Source organism: Schistocerca serialis, chromosome 7 (genome assembly GCF_023864345.2).
Source record: "Schistocerca serialis cubense isolate TAMUIC-IGC-003099 chromosome 7, iqSchSeri2.2, whole genome shotgun sequence".
NCBI classification, from domain to species: domain Eukaryota; kingdom Metazoa; phylum Arthropoda; class Insecta; order Orthoptera; family Acrididae; genus Schistocerca; species Schistocerca serialis.
In genome coordinates this window covers 602115443-602135016 of record NC_064644.1, presented here as the reverse complement: position 1 = coordinate 602135016, position 19574 = coordinate 602115443, and the positions used below count along the sequence as shown (strand labels likewise).

General features: G+C 41.4%; 1 protein-coding gene across 1 annotated transcript in view; it reads left to right on the top strand.

Moving 5' to 3' along the window:
* LOC126412246 (myrosinase 1-like) overlaps positions 1–19574 on the top strand; it is a 211186-nt gene that overhangs the window by 148906 nt on the left and 42706 nt on the right. Inside the window, exons 9-10 of the mRNA XM_050081742.1 lie at positions 43–194; positions 6266–6403. Of these exons, the coding sequence (XP_049937699.1) occupies positions 43–194; positions 6266–6403 (290 nt within the window). The remainder of the gene's footprint in view (positions 1–42; positions 195–6265; positions 6404–19574) is intronic.

The window sequence follows — 19574 nt, the reverse complement described above, 5'->3', positions numbered from 1 at the left end:
GGCCAGTATTGCGAGCTTAACGTAAGGTCTGCGGTGTGGTAGGTACGGCCGACTTCCTGTCGCTGAACCACTACACGACGTGGCTGGTGTCCGCCGGGGAGAGCGGCAGCCTACCGTCCAAGGTGCGCGACTCGGGGGCCGTGACGTCACCCGCCACCGACTTCCCGCTCTCTCTGGGGTCCACGTGGCTCAGGGTAAGCGCCGCCGTCCTCTCCTCGCCCAACCGTCGCTGCATCACTGCTTATCTACGTCTGCGTGACTGCTCTGAAATTCACACTTAAGTGCCTGACAGACGGTTCATCGAACCGCCTGTAGACTATTTCTCTATCGTTGCATTCTCTAAGAGCGTGTGGGAAAAATGAACACTTCCGTACGAGCCCCGATTTCTGTTATTTTGTTATGATGCTCATTTCTTCCTATTTAGAACGGGTTCCATGTAATACTTTCGCATTTCATTTAACGCGCTTGCTTTTCTAAGCTGTACCCTCTATACCTGCAGTCTCTAAACTACGACACGTGGCCGTACGTAGTCTGAATCAAGTATACGTGCGGCCTGCGGTTCTCAGCCGTATTTTACGATGATACACTTCTAACAACTAGCTGTAGAATCTAAAAACGTCAATTAACGTATTTTTGTTGCTCATTAACAAACAAAAGTACTTACATAGATTAATGTTTGAAGATATGTTCAATTTTAACTGACGTTGATGAATTCGGCTGTAAGCTAAGAAAAGTTTAACGCTTACGTCAAAAGCAGAGTGGTATGTAGCGCGGCCGCTGCGAGGTTAATAGACGTGCGAGGATTAATACTGGGCTACTCAAAAAGAAGGAACAGAATTCAAACATTTATTGCTTACAAGCAACAAAAACTATAAACACATTTCCAACATTCCAGGAAAGAGAAAAGTTAAAATTTTTATGCATTCAATGTGAGCACCATGTATTCACGACAAATATCAAAACGGTGGTCGATTTCCTGCCACACACGAAGCAGCTGGTCTCTCGTTATCGAATTCACTGTTCAACAATGCGATGTCGCAGACTATGAAAAGTGTCAGGCCCAATGGGGGGACGGGGGGATAAAAACGCTTTGTTTTACGTAACGCCACAGATAAAAGTCAGAAGGTGTGAGGTCTGGAGACGTCGGAGGTCATCGGCGATGAAGTCCACCTTCTGCTCCTCCTCTTCCAATCCAAAGTTCCGACGTTACCTGGTTGACACCACACCAGGACGTTGGATTTAAAGAGGAGGAGCCGATGACCTCCGAGGTCTTCACATCTCACACCTTCTGACTTTTATCTGTGGGGCTACCGTGTTTACCGCATTTTATCCCCTCCATGCTTTACACTCTTGAAAGTCTGCGACATGGCATCGTTGAAGCGGTGAGTTATAGAACGAGAAGCCAGCTGTGTGGCAGGAAATGAGCCACCGTTTTGATATTTGTCGTGCAACAAATGGTACTCACACTGAATTCATAAAAATTTCAACTTCTCTCTTTCCAGGAACGTTGGAATAGTATTTCTATCATTTGTAGTTTGAAAGCAATAAATGTTTGAAATCTGTTTCTTCTTTTTGAATTGCTCCATACTTTATTGTTTGTCTTTCAGTGCTGACATTTCAAGAGCGTGTGCAAGTAGCACCGATCTGCTGATATGGCCTGAAAGTCAAACTGAAGAAAGACGGATTCGAGAATGCTCATTACAGAGGCGATCATCTTCAAGTATGGTCCAAGTTTCTATGAAATAATATGAAATCCAATTACGCTGTTTAATACGAGGGCTATCCTCAAAGTACATTACGTTTTGGAATTAAAAATAAATAAAGTATAGGAAATTTTTTTTATTATATACAGATGAAAGCCACACTTAAAAACTACTTTTCTACATAGTTACCATTTAAATTAAGGCACTTATCGTAGCGATGGACGAGCTTGGAAATTCCTTCGTCGTAAAATTCGGCCGACTGCGCCTTCAACCACGTGGTTACCTCTTCTTGAAGCTGTGCGTCGTCATCAAAACGCTGCATAGCCAACCACTTCTTCATTGCTGGAAATAAGTGGAAGTCGCTCGGTGCCAGGTCGGGACTGTACGGCGGATGAGGAAACAACTCCCACTTAAAAGATTCGAGAACTTCACGAGTGGCATTTGCCGTGTGGACCCGGGCGTTGTCGTGAATCAGCGAGATCTTTGAGCCCAACTTTCCCCTGCGCTTATTTTGTATTGCTCTCCTGAGGTTGTGCAGAGTTTGGCAATAACTTTGAGAGTTTATTGTAGTGTCTCTTTCCAGGAAATCCACAAAAAGCACACCTTTTCTGTCCCAAGCTGGTGGAGGCTCTGTAATGGTCTGTGGCATGTGCAGTTGGGGTGCTATGGGACACCTGATACGTCGAGATACGACTCTGACAGGTGGCACGTACGTAAGCATCCTGTCTGATCAACTGCATCGATTCATGTCCATTGTGCATTCCGACGGACTTGGGAAATTCCAGAAGGACAATGCGACACCCCACACGTCCCGAATTACTACAGAATGGCCCCAGGGATACTCTTCTGAGTTTAAACGCTTCTGCTGTCCACCAAACTCCCCAGACATGAACATTATTGAGCAATCTGGGATGCCTTGCAACGTGCTGTTCAGAAGAGATCTCCACCCCCTCGTACTCTTAAGGATTTATGCTACGGATTTATGGACAGCCCTGTAGGATTCATGGCATCAGTTCCATCCAGCACTACTGCAGACATTAGTCGAGTCCATGGCACGTCGCGTTGCGGTACTTATGCGTGCTCGCGAGGGCCCTACACGATAATAGGTAGCTGTAGTACCAGTTTCTTTTACTCTTCAATGTATAACATGCAGATTCGAAATATGTAAATGGAAAGCTTCTATCAATAACCAAGGTTTGGTGAAAACTGAACTTTTCTTGCACTTGCACTCCAACCCCCCCCCCCCCCTCCCCCCTCGCCCCGTCCCATTTCCTATGCAGCCCGATGTGTCGCCCTACAGTGTCTCAGTATCGACTCCTAAGCAAAAATGTTTGACGGTCACTGCCTTATAGCCTAATCCGCACTTTGAAGTCAGCGACGTATAATAAATCCATGGAATAATGTAATAAAAGGCACAGTAGCGAAATAAAAACCGTTAACAGAACGTTACTTCCATTGTCACGCGTTTGAAACTACACATAGGAAACAAATTATAAATTCTTAACAAATTAAATTGCTTACGATGGCGTATCGAATATCGGGAGGTTTGAACACAGGTAACACGGAAATATTTTAGAGAAACAAGTTTAATAACTCCACATGAACGTTTGTCTCGTGTTTTCCTCTTTGATACTGCTTTTCTGTTCAGAAAACTAGCCTTTTCCCTGCAGCTTCACCCACATATGTGTCCGAAACATATGTTGAACACACCTCCTCCTCGCACCTCTGTGTGTCCACTTATTCCCCTCTCTGGCTGCCCACCTCGTCCTCCTACCTCTATCTCCTATTCCCCACTCTCTCTGTCTCTTCACCTTCTCCTCCCCCTCTTTGCCTATTTCCTCCACCTTCTCTCTCTAATCATATCTTTCTCCCCCTCTGTCTGACTGTATCCTCCTACCACTCTCTCTCTCCATCTCCACCTCCACTCTTCTTTTTCAATTTTCCCACTGCCCCTCTACACCTTTACCTACCTCATGCGTCTCCCCCTCCTCTCTCTTTCCTCCACCACCTCTCTCTGACCATCTCCCCTCTATCCAAATCAACCTTGTCCCAGCCATGCTCTTCCGCATGAGTAGCCCTTGCAGTACAGTTCAGTAACGTTGGCCAATACTACTCCACCATCATGCAGGTCAGGCTACATATCAGGTGCTTGAAACTCATTTATTTGTCCCTGATATACAGGCCACCAAGCAAAGCAGACTGATAAAACAAGCCAATACAATGTAACACAATACACCTGTCACGCAGGGCACCCTTCATGTTGGGGCTGGGAAAACTTTTGTTACCCTAACATGTAGGCTGCCCTGCAAAGCAGGTTGACTTGGCACACTGATACCATTCCCACATAACATGCCTGTCATACAGGGTGGCCTATATGCCATTAGCTAAATAACATTTTTTTGTCCTTATCTTCCCTTCTATTGGAGCTAGGCAGTTATAAACCCCTCACTGCTAATACTATTGAGACCTGCTGTTCCTGTTTGGATGAAATTGCTCAAGGGATCTGGGAGGAGAACCCAGGCATACACACATACATACATACAGGATGAAAATTATTGAACTATATGAAAAAAACGTAAATTAGTTACAAACTATGGCACGCACACACATCATTCAAGATGTAAACATCACTACAGATATTTGGATTTAGGTTATGACATGTTCAGTATACCTGCCAACATTGGCGATGATGTGGCGCAGACGAATAGCGATATTCTGCATGACCCGCTGAAGTGTCGGAACATCTATGCTGTCAGTGACCTCCTGAATGGCTCAACAATGATATCAGGGTTATCGTTGTACGTCCTGTCTTTAAGATAGCCCCGCAAAAAGGAGTCGCATGTGTTCAGATGCGGAGAACATGGCTGCCAATCGAGGTCCTGCCAGTGGCCTCTGGGTACCCCAGAGACAGAATGCGGTCCCAAAAGTGCTCCTCCGGGACATCAGACACCCTCCTGCTTCTATGGGGTCGAGCTCCGTCTTACATGAACCACATCTTGTCTAAAACAGGGTCATTTTGGATAAAGGGGTGCAATCATCTTCGAAAACCTTTACGTACAGTTTGGTAGTCACTGTACCATCAAGGAATATCGCACCGATTATTCTGTGACTGGACATTTTACACCACACAGTCACCCATTAAGGGTGAAGAGACTTCTCGACCGCAAAATGCGGATCCTCAATCCCCAAAATGCGCCAAATTTGCTTATTGACGAACCCATCCAAATGAAAATCGGCTTCGTCGCTAAACCAAACCTTGAATGCGCATAGCAATTTCCGTCATGCCTCGCTGCCAGCCGTGCTGTTTGAACGTCCTAATGCAAACCGTTCAGAAGCATACGATTTTCTTTCATGTAATTCAATAATTGTCACCATTTACATACACTATGCTTTATACACAGGGTGATTCCGCTGCCCCAATTGATCCCGGTTTATGCAAACCGTAATATTGTATCTGGCGTTAAAAATTTCATATGCGAGATTTTCATATTCTCTCGCCTGCTATGTGCTAACTATTAGTTTTACAGAAAAAAAATCAACTGGATCCTTTTGTAGGAAATATATTTTAGTTAAATTTTGCACAGGGATAGGTTTTCACCTGAGGCTGTAGTTTTCGAGTTATTTAAAAAGAATATGCGAAAGTGACCTTCAAGCGCACCCTCATTCAGGCCCCAACAGTCAGGATTTCCAGTATGTTGTTAATGGCACTCCCTCCAAAAACTATTCGAAAGGAATATATTGGCAAGAAAATTAAGAGGAAGTTCCGCACGCTCCACACTGCCAAATGTCTCCAGTAGAAAGGACAGCAGCAACTCCAACCGAATGTCACGGGAGGGGAGAGCGAGAACTTTAGGGAAAAGGATCGCTACATGAACCAAGGCGTGGCCTTCAGTGGATGACGACAATGAGGCTGCATTTATTACTTCAGCCCAAACAAGCTGAGGAATATTAGCATAAAGATGCATCATAGCACTGCCTGTTTTTATAATCGTACATGGATGGGAATCCTCGGGCATTGAAATATGTCTTCACTATCAAGGATGCCTTTTGTCTGCTGTCAAGCTCTCCTCTATCTTCCAAAAGCACAGTTATGCGTGCGCGATAGCCGTTGGTTGATCCTTCAGATGTTTCAATTTCCAACAGCCTTAGATTTATGTCTAAAAATTGATTCTTGGAAATTTTGTATGGTTACACTAGAAACATTCATAATAATGACATGTAAACATGGAGATCCTCCAACAACAGTCTACGAATTGGTATTGTTTCTTCACGAAGAGTACTTTAAAAACCAGTATTCTCCGGTGTATTCATGCGACTCTGCTTCATGTCAGGTAAATATTCATTTGACTTGGTCCTATCTTACTATAGGGTCATGGTGTCATCCCTAGCTTCCAGTAGCATTTTTCTGTGATTCTCCAATTCTTTTGGAAAGCGTGCCTCGCTACGGACACTCACTCAGAATGAACGATTATTCGTGGACGTTACAACGGCAGTAGAAAACAGTAGCAATAAGTTTATTATACGGATGCTGCGAGACATTATACAAGTATTGTAATCCACAGATTGTGCCGGTGGGGCTGAGGAAGACTCTGAACTGGCTGTCAGTGAACTATCCCGGGTACCCAATAATCGTCACAGAAAACGGCTGCAGCGACGACGGCACCACGCTGGATGACAAACAGCGCGTAGCCTACATCAGGGTAAGTCCATCTGGCCCGCAGCGTGCCTAAGCTGTGCGAGCGAGCGAAGGTATAAAAAATGTCACAAAGTTGTGAGACTGTAATAACACATTACAAGTTCTTTACTACAACAGGTAAAGGTGGAAACAAAGCTTACTAGTAGTGTCAGATTTCAATTACTTCCTACGCATAAATGCATACCGACTTTATAAGATGTCTTTTGAATTTCCATTGCCTGCTTGACTGTGTGTGTGTGTGTGTGTGTGTGTGTGTGTGTGTGTGTGTGTGTGTTTCGAATTGGTGTTCCACATTTCAGTTGGGCCCCCATGCGAAGCACTCTTGTCATATGCAGCAAGAAGAAAGGCTGAGGATACTTACAAGACCACGTGCCAATTGGATTTATTTATTTATTTATTTATTTTGTATTTAGGTTACGTGAAGCTCAGAGTTCAGGCTCGCTTCCCAGCCAGAGCAAAATTCTAAAGAAAAGCTGCTGTTCCATGAGTATTTCCGTGAAGCGCAAAATACACGAGGATGAAAAAATTTATTTCTAACGCTCTGTTTTTAATTTAAACAATCTTTCATAAAAGAGTCCTAATTAAGGATTTATATTTGCAACGAAAACTAAATATTTGTATGCGATATGTAATTAGCAATAAGAAGACGCGCATTTTTCATAAAAATGACACATATTGTTACTCAGCATATATTAAATGAATTTTATGTTTAAATGACCTAGGTAACCGAAATGAAAAGAAAAATAAACAAAAAAGTAATGATCGAAACGAGTTTCCAACCAGCGATTACTGGTCTCGAACGTTACTGATTTTTTCCAGCTTAATGTATTTCAAGCCTCAGGCAAATGTTAGTAAAACATTAGCGTCAGCTGGGAACCTATCACAGGACCCAAACGTGGCAAAAGATCATTCTACCACACAGTCACGCTCCTAGTCGAGAAAATCGCCCTAATTTAAAGGTATTTAAGATGGTCTTAAAACTTCAGTGTCGATTTCCTTCAGAGTTTTTGTGAGTTGCTTCGAACAGATTTCAGGAACTATTTCAGTTGTGAATTTCACTTACCTTAAATATAAAAAATTACAAAAATCCGATTGCCTTGCGGCCTCCTTGTGAAATAAACCGTAATTCCTCTTGGTCCTCTCTTTTTATAGGACACAGATACAACATTAGCTACAATTTCTGTAAATGAAACAATATGCTAACTTCTAGCGTATCGGAAGGAGCTTAGGAAAAATATTTTAAGGGGACCACAACCTGCCAATCGAACCCATGTTAATTTAGGCAAGTATTTGACCCATTTCTGAAAAAACTATTTAATGCAATAATACTTTTACTGTATGTTACATGATGCTAATAGAGTCAACTGTACTAAAATCTACTTTATCCATTTTATAGTTTTTAAGAAATACTTTTTTTAAATTTACTAACAAAAAATATTAAGTTTTATCTGCAGAAAATATTTTTTGTGAGCTTCCTAATGGGGGAATATTAATGAACGTAGTACCAGAGGTGGCTTTCTATGTTATGCAGAGTCTCTGAAAATTTCATTCATTTATCTATGATATTTTCTGATATAATGTGGCATATGTACTGAAAATTTTATTTTGCGGGAAATTGAGTTCAAATAAAAACTTTTGAAATTTGTTACTTACAGTTAGTTAATACTGTCCCGCTGCATATGATGGCCCTTCTTTGGCCTCTAGCAGGTCTTCCAGCTTCTTTTTCACCTTCCTGAGTGTTTGTCTTACTTTCTTGGCCATATTAGATGCAGACCTGTCTGCATCGGCTATCCTCATTTTATCGCAATGTTGCAGCCCACCAGCATTAATTCCCAGCTTTTCCAGTACCCAACACTTTCCAGTATTACCACAATTGAATGTAATAACAGCATCATGAACTCCTAGTTTCACTGTATGTATTCCTACAAATACAGTTTTAGGAAGGCGGTTCCAAATTATGCTGGTGAAACATTCATTTGGGTTCTGTGTCTGCCCATACAGACATTTCCTTAGAAGGTCAGGATGAGCCAAGTCTGTGAAAATAGGTTTAACTGCTGTAATAACAGCAGCAGGAAGAGAATTCTGGTGAGAATAAGATTCTCCAGTTGCCTGAGCCCTATTGTATTTGCACCACGAATTTTCTCCTGATGGACACAATCCATGACATGGCTTTTCATCAGTAGAGGACTTATGGAAGAATATGGCCCAAACATCTCTCTTCATTGCCTCCATATTTTCTTTATTTCTCCGAATTGGCTGCCCATAGTATACCTACAAGTTTTCTATTTCAGTTTTAGTTAACCGACCCTGTCCGGTCAACAATTTTCCATCTTCAAATTTTTTTCCTCTCATACAAACAGTTAGTTTTCTCAGCCTTGTTCCCAAACGTTTTTGAACATGGCCTACACATTCTATTTTGCTAATAATGGCATCTCCATATGGTTTAGAGTTCACCACATTGTTTTATGCCTTTCTGTCACCATAGCCCAAATATTTGGTCTACTGTACGCCACTTGTTTCTACAGAGCGATGAAATATTTGTTGCACTCGATGAATTTCCATACGACCACTTGTTCCTCTAAAATTAGCCACACAGTTGTGTTCTTTATGTTCACTGGCTTTACAACAGTTGCAATATTTAGACATTATCTCCACATCTAACACTTTACCAGTGTCTACACTCGTGGCAGTCACTACTCCATTCAAAGAAGTATGCCCTCTTTTCTGCCAACTTCCATCAAGTGCAACTGCAATGTCCGAACATCCATCATTTTCTTCCACTGCTTCCCTAGCAGCCAGTTTCATGCTTTCCTCACAGACCTCACGTACAGCTTTCTCTAAAATTGCAGTCAGTTTTTCAAATTTATTTGGTGGTTGATGTAAGTTCATCACTGAACAAAATGTTCTTCCTGCAGTCATACCTTTGCCAATGGACCGTAGGGCATAATCTAATCTAGTATTGATTTCATAAGGGCCACTTGTATCTGGTTTTGAAGAACTCATAAATGAAATCACAGCTGAGCATTTAGTGCAAATTAAATCCAAAGCAATTTCTAGGCCTTTTCTCCCACTGACACTCTCACAATTTTTCATACTCTGTGACTCACCACTCTGTCTACATTGTACAAATTTAGAAATTACATCTGATAGTATTCTCAAATATGTAATAACGTTAAAGCACCCCTTGACACTTACAGGAAATTCGTTTTAACTCTCTTGAAATTGTGAGAGCTTCTTTGATGACGCACTTGTTGAAGAATTACAATTTGAAACATCGTTGACAGGTGACATAACCTCTTGTACAGAAAGCTTTCTAAACTTGTTTCCTCTAAATTGTCGTTTCTTGAAAATGCCTTTACGTTTCGTGATCTTCAATAAAGATAACAAAACACACGTAAACAAGCACTGCAAACGTAAGTATAAAAACCACTCGCAATCACACTTGCACAAAACTAATCGCGTGTTTGAAAGCGTGTGGTTTACAAACAGCAGAAACAAAAGAATAGCGACCGTTGCATTCCAAGGATAACCAAGACACTCGGGAGTAAAAAAAAAAAAAAAAAAAAAAAAAAATCCCTGACGCGTAATGTAGGGGATATAAAGATCTAAAATATATGCAGAAAAGTGGGTGATAGAATAGTGGGCGTGGCACATAAACACACGTGGTAGGAAAAAATTTTTTTCTGCAAAATCCTTTTCAGAATACTTAAATGAAACCTTAATCTATCGAAATATGATAAAAACACTAAATCGATTTTTTTCGACCTGAACCACGGTCTGGTCCCCTTAAATGCCTGTTCGTCCTCATGCTTAAGCGAGCAGACTTTGAGGAAACAAGTAAAAGATAAGAGGCTTAATACAATGGCAGTCCTGGTGTGAAAGCCTCATTAGGCCGTGTAGCAGTAGCCGATTGCAGTCGCCTTCCATTCCAGTTTTGGCATAGTACTTGAATGTTTTTGCGAAAAGTTTCAGCTTACTTCACTTGAAACATCCCCTTAGAAAAAATTTATGATTGATTGTGCTGGTAAACCTCTTACATTATTTGATTATCAAACAGCTGAGCAAAACCGAACGTACTCAGACATTTCTCTCTTTACTCATTCTGATCAACACAAAACTGACACACAATATTTTTAGCGCAACGCAATCTGACTTTCAATAATCCCTACAAAAGAATGGCCCTGACTAACAATAACCTATACCTTTCATGAATCACTTACCTCACAAAAATCTTCGTTACTCGAACTACTGCGATACAGCGAGCGCCAATACTGCCAGCTAAATGAAAGATTCTAACTACTGAAGGCACTAACTATTGATAAGCATAGTTAGCAACTGAAAGATTTTGATAGAGAACAAACAATGTATTTACCTTAACAATATTCAAAAGTCATCATGTATATATCAGTTCATGATATACAGTATTACAAATTTACTCTTCGTGATGGACGCACGTCCAGATCGTCCGCTCTCAAAATTCTACCATCTCTCTCCCCACATCCACCACTGTTGGCGGCTCACCTCCAACTGAGCAACGCTACGCGCTCTTCACATCCAACTGCCCAACAGTACAATAGCAAATATTCCAGCAATGCAAACCAGCCACAGACTTCACACAGCACAGCCAGTGATTTTCATATAGAGCGCTACGTGGCGCTACCAACATAAAATCCTAAACAGCCTACTTACACACTGAACTCGTATTTTCAAAACCTTTCTAATTCCATGAAAATTTATATAGTTCCATTAAAGAGAAGAATACTGACATGCTGAAATATTTCGGTTGCTACAGAAGTTAAGAGTATCACACATGCAACAGAACTACGTGTTGCCCTGCATACTTCCGGCAGAGGAAAATAAAACTGGCATGGAAAAATTTCAGGCATAAAAGAGTAGGCAACTTAAATTACATCATCTGTCCCAGTCAGATGCTGTATGTTGAGTTGCCTATCTTAAGGTGCATGAAATATTTTTCAGGGCCACTTTTATTTCTTGCGTGCTGTATGATTTTCCGAAAACCTTGTTTTGAACTGTTGACAAAATGAAAGTGCTGCTACATGTTCCGTGGACATGAAGCTGTTACTATGGAGAATCACCAACTGACTGCGGCGCCGCTAGTAGCTGACAGTAGTTGACAAAGTGAAGGCTGAAACACTGATGTACCAATACGGAAGATGATAAAGTTGATAAAGTGAAGAATGAAACACTGACTTCTGTCTTCCCAATTTATCCTGAGCTTCACAACTTCGTTTCCAAGCTGAACTGCAGATGGCAAATGTAAGTACAGAGGAGTGTGAACTTGAAAATCAGCTGTAGTGTCTTGTTAGATGAAAGTGTGCAGGACCTGAAGAGTTATCTATTAGATTCTGCAATGTGTTCCAGTAATCGTCAATAGATCAGAACAGTCTATTGTATATTAGAGTACTTGAAAGGGAACTGTATTGTTCTGAATGAATTCAATGTCCTGGCAGCGGTTGCCAAATGAAACTCAACTGTCCTCTTGGTAAGCAGAGCGGATGCTGAATAATATGAGTAATTTAAAATATTAAGCCCTGGAACCAAATACACAATTTTTCATATTTATCTGTGGGATTCACAAGACGACTGCATCAAAAGTAAACTCACTAGACAGAAAATTAATCAGTCATAAAGAAATCATAACAGTCATTATTTAATACCGTTTAATTCCATCCCTGGGCTTGATAACCACTTGGATTCGGTTAGGAAATGCGTCCACAAGGTTGTGCTGGTACGTCACATCCACTCGCTAAAAATTGGATCGCGCATTTCCACAAAACTGCAGGAACACTGATGTTGGCGTTTACCTGCTGTTCAAATTTATCCTACAAATTTTCTGTGAGGTTCAAGTGTGGAGACCTTGCAGGATGTTCTCTGTTAGAGGTGTGGATGGGCCTTCATCCACTGCCTGCAGCAATTCCTGTCGGGTTCGGAAGCGATTTTGACTCAAGCCGTGAAACACGTTTTCGGTACCTCTCAGTCAGCGTATTTTTCCGACCACAATTCTGACGTCGCATTTCGTGGCCACGTGTGTTACACTGCTGCTTGTAAGCAAGTTGACCAGTCTGCTACGAGACAGCAACAATTCCACAAATTTCACACAACGTACGGCCATGGGAGCGGCCAAACACGATTGCTCCTTCTTTGCCATTCTGTCACGTTCTTTCATTCTCCCATTTTTACGTACAAGTCCGTTTGAAGTCTGAACGTCTCACGGATCGCTACTGACTCGTGCTAAAGTAGTGGCAGTGCAGGCGCGGTTAAGCACGGGGCCCGTTCGATGCGACGTCTGTAAGGACTTAACTATTAATCTGTGCGTGCACAGTGGGGTGGTTTTCTTGTCCGGTGAGCTTACAAGACATACAGGAAAGACACACATTCCAGTGGGTAGACCATCTCCCGAAGTTTTTAAGTGACATTATGGGTGCTCAATACGGAGACCGCTTGTGTCGCAGCAAACGTCAACACGATAGTCAAATTCTTGCCATACACGTCGCAACACGTCATGATCTGTATCAACGTTCGCATTAATTATCCTTCCTTGCAACTCTTCAAAACTGACAACTGAGGCAAGAACACATGATATTTGACATAACGCCATAACAACAAATCACATGGAATCAAATCACGTGACAATCGGGGCACTCAAGAAGAGGAAAGTCATGATGGGCACGAAATCGAATCCAACCCTGAGGCAGTTCGGCACTGTTGTAGTCACAGACGTCTGAAAGGAAGTATGCTGGAACACCATCTTGCCGCAAAATGAAGTCTTCACTGTCGTGTTGTTAAATGTGCCAGGAGTCACCGCTGCAGCATGTTCAGATACAAGAAACCAGCCTCAGTTTTCCCAGCAAAGAAAAATGGCCAATAATCTTTTGAGGAGAGCTTGGCACAAAAGACGTTAACTTTAGGAGAATCACGAATGTGTTCCACAATCTCGTGTGGATGTTCTGCGCGCGCGCGTGTTATGACGGTTCATTTTTCCCGGCAAATCAAATTTAGCTTCGTCATTGAAAACCAGCCTCCATGAAAACCGCCTTCCTCCAGTAGCTGCTGCTAGTGTTGAACGATGTTCACTGTCCCGAGTAGACAGAGCTTGTAACAACTGCGATAGGTACGGCTTCACACACGCCCAGACGCGCCTAACCTGTAGTGCTGCGCCACGGCGAAACATGGAGGGACTGATAAGTGTCATTTTTCTTCATAACTTGTGGTTTTTGTGCAATCGTCTTCCGAAACCTTGCAGGTATTTACGAATAATTCCGTAATACATTATTATATTTTTAGTGTAAATAGGTCATTTCTTGCAAGGACAACCCGTGCAAAGCACATGTCTGTGCTCTATTTATTAAACGTCAAGATCTACATGAAAGAGTAGTTGAAAAAGTAGCCACGCATTTGACTACAATAGCAATATTACCATTGGTTTGTCTTACAGTCCAAAGAAAACTTGAAACATTTGTGCCCCATTAGCTGTCCCCAAAGATCTTGACTAGCTTCAAATCTCTCATTTTTTGCATATTCTGCTTAGTTTTGCAAAAACCACTGTTACTGGTATCTTTGAAAACATTTAGAATTCGTTTTTTTTTTCTGCATACTTTTCTCAGCATTAATTTCGATATATGGTTTTATACAGGAAGTTAGACGAAATGATAATATCTGCTGAATTTACCTTAGGATAAGACTATTTTTCAGTCACTAATTTAAATTTCTGTAGTGAATCACATAACGTTCTTTATATACTGAGGCGCCAAAGAAACTGGTATAGGTATGCGCATTCAAAGACAGAGATATGCAAACAGGCGGAATACGATGCTGCGGTCGGCAACAACAAGTGTCTGGCGCAGTTGTTAGATCGGTTACTGCTGCTACAATGGAAGGTTATCAAGACTTAAGTGAGTTTGAACGTAGTGTTATGGTCGGCGCACGAGCGTTGCGACACAGTATCTCCGAGGCAGCGACGAAGCGGGGATTTTCCTGTACGACCATTTCACGAGTGAACCGTGAATATCAGGAATCCGGTAAAACATCAAATCCCCAACATCGCTGAGGCCGGAAACAGATCCTGAAAGAACGGGACCAACGACGACTGAAGAGAATCGTTCAATGTGACAGAAGTGCAACCCTTCCGCAAATTCCCCCAGATTTCAATGCTGAGCCATCAACAAGTGTCAGCGTCCGAACCATTCAACGAAACATCATCGCTATCGACTTTCGGAGCCGAAGGCCCACTCGTGTACCCTTGCTGACTGCACGACACAAAGCTTTATGCCTTGTCTGGGCCCGTCAACACCGACATTGGACTGTTGATGGCTGGAAACATGTTGCCTGGTCGGACGAGTCTCGTTTCGAGCGGATGGATGTGTACGGGTATGGAGACAACCTCATGAATCCATTGACCCTGAATGTCAGCAGCGGATTGTTCAAGCTGGTGGAGGCTCTGTAATGGGGTGGGAAGCTTGCAGTTGGAGTTAAATGGGACCCCTGATACGTCTAGATACGACTCTGACAGGTGACACGTACGTAAGCATCCCGTCTGATTACATGCATCACGTCATGTCCATTGTGAATTCCGACGGACTCGGGCAATTTCAGCAGGACGATGCGACACCCCACTCGTCCGGAATTACTACCATGTGGCTCCAGGAACACTCTTTTGAGTTTAAACACTTCCGCTGGCCATAAAACTCTCCATACATGTATGAACATTATTGAGCATATCTGCGATCCCTTGCAACGTGCTCTTCAGAAGACATCTCTCTCTCCCTCCCTCCCCCCCCCCCTTGTACTCTTACGGATTAATGGACAGCTCTGCAGAATTAATTGTATCCGTTCCTTCCAGCACTGCTTCAGATATTCGTCGAGTCCATGCCACGTCGTGTATCGGCACTTCCACGTGCTCACGGGGACCCTACACAATATTAAGCAAGTGTACCAGTTTCTTTTGCTGTTCAGTGTAGTACCATGTGGAAATCCTTGCTTATTGATAGTATCATTATTTCTGGGCATAATCATAAATTACAATAAAATTAGCCGCCGGTGTGGCCGTGCGGTTCTAGGCGCTACAGTCTGGAGCCGAGTGACCGCTCCGGTCGCAGGTTCGAATCCTGCCTCGGGCATGGATGTGTGTGATGTCTTTAGGTTAGTTAGGTTTAATTAGTTCTAAGTTCTAGGCGACTGATGACCTCAGAAGTTAAGTCGCATAGTGCTCAGAGCCATTTTTTTACAACAAAATTCATGGATATTCTGTGGATACTCAAATTCTCCTACTTCTAAAATTTAACCTATATCTGAATCATTTGGCTATGTTTATTACCTCAAACCAGTCCACAGACAGACATGACATATAAGAATGTGGTACCTAATACATCCTTGCCCACGTGTAGAGGTTATTAACATTGAGGAGAGGGGAGAGGAGTGAAGAGAGTGTGGGCAGTGTGTGGGAGGGAGATAGGATGATTGAGGGAGGGCCTGATCAGGAGTTAGGAAGAGAGGCGGATGTTGGTGAAGTTCAAGGTCAGACTTCATCCAGAATGCGCAAGAATTCTTCTGGACTTGTTTCCAAGGCTACTCATTTAGTTGGCCACGTGCCAAAGTCTGAGGAACGAGCTGGAGAGTGATCTTGGTCTAACCAACACTTTTCTCTCCTACGTAAGTCGATTCTATTAAACACTGGTAAATATTTCTATCAGTGTAACCTGTATTTTGTGTATTGTGGAAACGTCACGCAGCTCACTGGAAAATGGAAATTTGTGGTAAGTTCCTATGGGACCAAACTGATGAGGTCATCGGTCCCTAGGCTTACACACTACTTAATCTAACTTAAACTAACTTACGCTAAGGACAGCACACACCCATGCCCGAAGGAGGACTCAAACCTCCGACGGGAGGAGCCGCGAGAACTGTGGCAAGGCGCCTCACACCGCACTTCTACCCCGCGCGGGGCACACCTCATGTTTGTGGCTTTATGTAATCAGAATATATCTTATTACGATACTCTTACCTATTCCTTTTTTTTTAAATTAGGAGTGGTAACTCTGTCAACGTTCCTCAGTCTTCTAATTAATCAAGAACACCCTGTTAATACGAATGCAGTTATCGCCCTCTGCGATCGGCACTGAACACGACATTAATTTAAATGCGAATGGTTTTTAAATTTACCTCTGCCCTCCCCCTTCTCCCACAAAGCTGGTCAAGTTCTTTAACAGACCACTGCCTGAGATATGAGTACTACTAGCAGGGAGGTGCTACAAGACTTGAAAAGTTGCACACTTGGTTGCTGCAGTTACCTCGGCCCCTGTTGGCGTTAAGAGCTTTGTAACAGAGAGAATGTGAGCATTCCTACACTGCCTGTAGGAAAATCCTATCATCGCCAGAGCAGTATCAGTTTGTTTGTCTATGTCATCATACTTCCCTCAAGATTAATAGAAGTATTCTGCAATGTAAGCCAACATTCGTGCATGAGTAGAACATTCCTTGACACATCTTGATCAAACTAACGCCACAATAAATACGAAAGTCACATTAAGTACAAAAGACCTTTACAAAGTCTTTTACATACTTAGAGGCCTGTTTTTACAAATATAGGTCACGTATCCTTATAGCAGGAACCATGGCGGCAGCTTTTACATGTTCACGAATACGTGGCCATTTTGTTCAGCTTCTTTTGTTTTACGCCTCCGTTACAGATGTATTTTCCTAACACAGTCTTCAAAAAGTGCTACGCTGTTCATTGATTTCTCAACATGTTCCTGTAGATGCTGTCAATTCAGATTCTGATCTCTACGGTGATGTCTGGTTTCCATTTTGTGTGACGTAAGTTCCCTTTTTTCTGAAAAACTGGATGAGCATCTCTTCGTAACAAGTGACGCGTAAACTTCAGAAACAGGATAATATGTTAGAATGATCCGCTGCAGAGTTTTGGTGTAAGGTTCTCCAGAAAAAATATTATGGTGGCAAAGGATATTGTGAAATGACAGCAATGTGTTATTATTATTTACGTATGAGACATTTCTTTACCGAGCACCCATTCTGTTACGTAAATAATCTTTCACTGCGTCGAATCTAGTGCAATATACACTGCCTTTTTAAATAAGTTTGATTTAGCAATATGTCTAAACTGCTGCCCTTTGTCCAATGAATTTGCAGTCAGTTAATAATACGAATTACGAGTGCTGATGCGAGGGAAGCAGAAACTGGTAGTCTGAAATTTTCGTATTTCGAAATGCATACCTCCACGTCATTGAGAGCTAAATACTAGATCAAAAAGCAGAGTGAAAAAAAGTGACGAAGACGGGATTCGATCCCACAACCTTTCGGTTTTCAGTCCATCACTCTGCCTATAAGAAATACACCAGATGCAAATTAAATTACACTTGGTTGCGCTGTCCAGGCACTGCCGCTGTCTTGAGTAATGGCAGTTGTTCGCTAGGTGGCAAGGAATCGTTTTCTCAACTTAACTTTTATTCATCATTATTTAGACAATTTGCACGTAATATTTATAATTTGTATACAGAGTGGGTAGGGATTGGGTACCGGTCCCATGGGCATGGGCATGTACACAGAAATGTATTTTTCTTCTAATGTCCAACAAATAACTTTTTTACCGTTGAAAAAGAGACATAGAATAACATTAACTATTCAGACCCCAGTATCAAAAAAGTTCATGCAAAACATAAGTTTATGGTTTACGAGAAAACAACATGTACGAACATGATAATAAATGAAACTTCTCGACACCCTCTTAAAGTATAAAAGTGCCTAGTTTGTCTCCATGATAAGTAGACTTTTAAGTAGATAACTTATACTAGAAAATAAACAAGAAATTACATAATAAAAACCCAGAGCAGAGGCAAAATAACATAAAAAATAAAAAGTGTATCTCCATGACACACTGATGACAAGTGTCAGGTAAAACTGAGAGATATTTTCGAAAATCAAATATCTCACTTGCATTCGATACCTCTAACAATTTAGCATTCAAACTATTACATAAAATAGGAGATCATGCCAATAAATCTAACCACACAGGTGTTCACAAATTATGATGTGGGAATTCACGTGGTTTTATATTGGACAGACAAGCCATACATTTCTTACCAGGTTTAGGGAGCTTACTGAAAACCATAACACCATTACCTTGGTGATCACTTAAGAGAATCCAAACACATTGTGGATAATATGCAGCATAACCTAAAATTTAATGCTATGACCCTGAAGTGAAAAAGCAGACATTATTGAAAAGTTTCATAAAAAAGACAAGACAGATAGTTTTATGCTTTCCCCTCTATCAGACATTAGTACTTTATATCCATATATGTTGAAATTGCTCACTTTGAATGCCTATAAACTACTAATATTTGTGTAAAATTTGCACATGTAACAAACAGAAATGGAATAAAATGTGACATGTACATCTCCACATTTTCATTTATAATATTGCTGATGTATGGAACCCATTTTCTATAATATTGGTATCTATTTGATCAGTTTCCTAGGAACGTATCTTCATACATGATAACCTCAACAGAGTATGATATATATGGCCTTTCAGAAAGGGACTTTACTTTCTAAAATAATATTCATTTTCTACTTCTCATATTGTGTACGTTAACATCTCCCATCTGTCATACAAATCTTTTCTTTGTCTTATGTCACCTGAAACACAGGAACATTTATAACAGAAATACAGACTTACAAAACTTCACTATAATACATTCATGTTTACATTTATGTTTCACGTCGCTTCAGCTAGGTATAACATATGTATAAGTAATACTTTTCGTGCTTATGCAAATATGTTGCATGAAACCGCTTATTTGTTCTTCACCTTGAACAGTTAATCATGGTTTTATCCACCACCCACCACAACACATATCTTTATGGTCGGTGATTATTTCACATGAGTTTGCCTATTTTAAAAATGTTACATCTTGAATTAATCGATGTAACTTGGGCACAGTTGCCACTTAATCTTATTATTGTGACAACTGGTAGGAAGTAAGATAAATTTAAATAAATTTTATCCTGTGAAGAGGTTTTATCTATGTATCTATCAACGTATACCTGTGTTTTCTCACATCTGTACTACACAACTCTTAAAAACATAGCCAAATTTTACTTATCTCTTTGTCCTTGTAAGACCCAATGTCACAAGT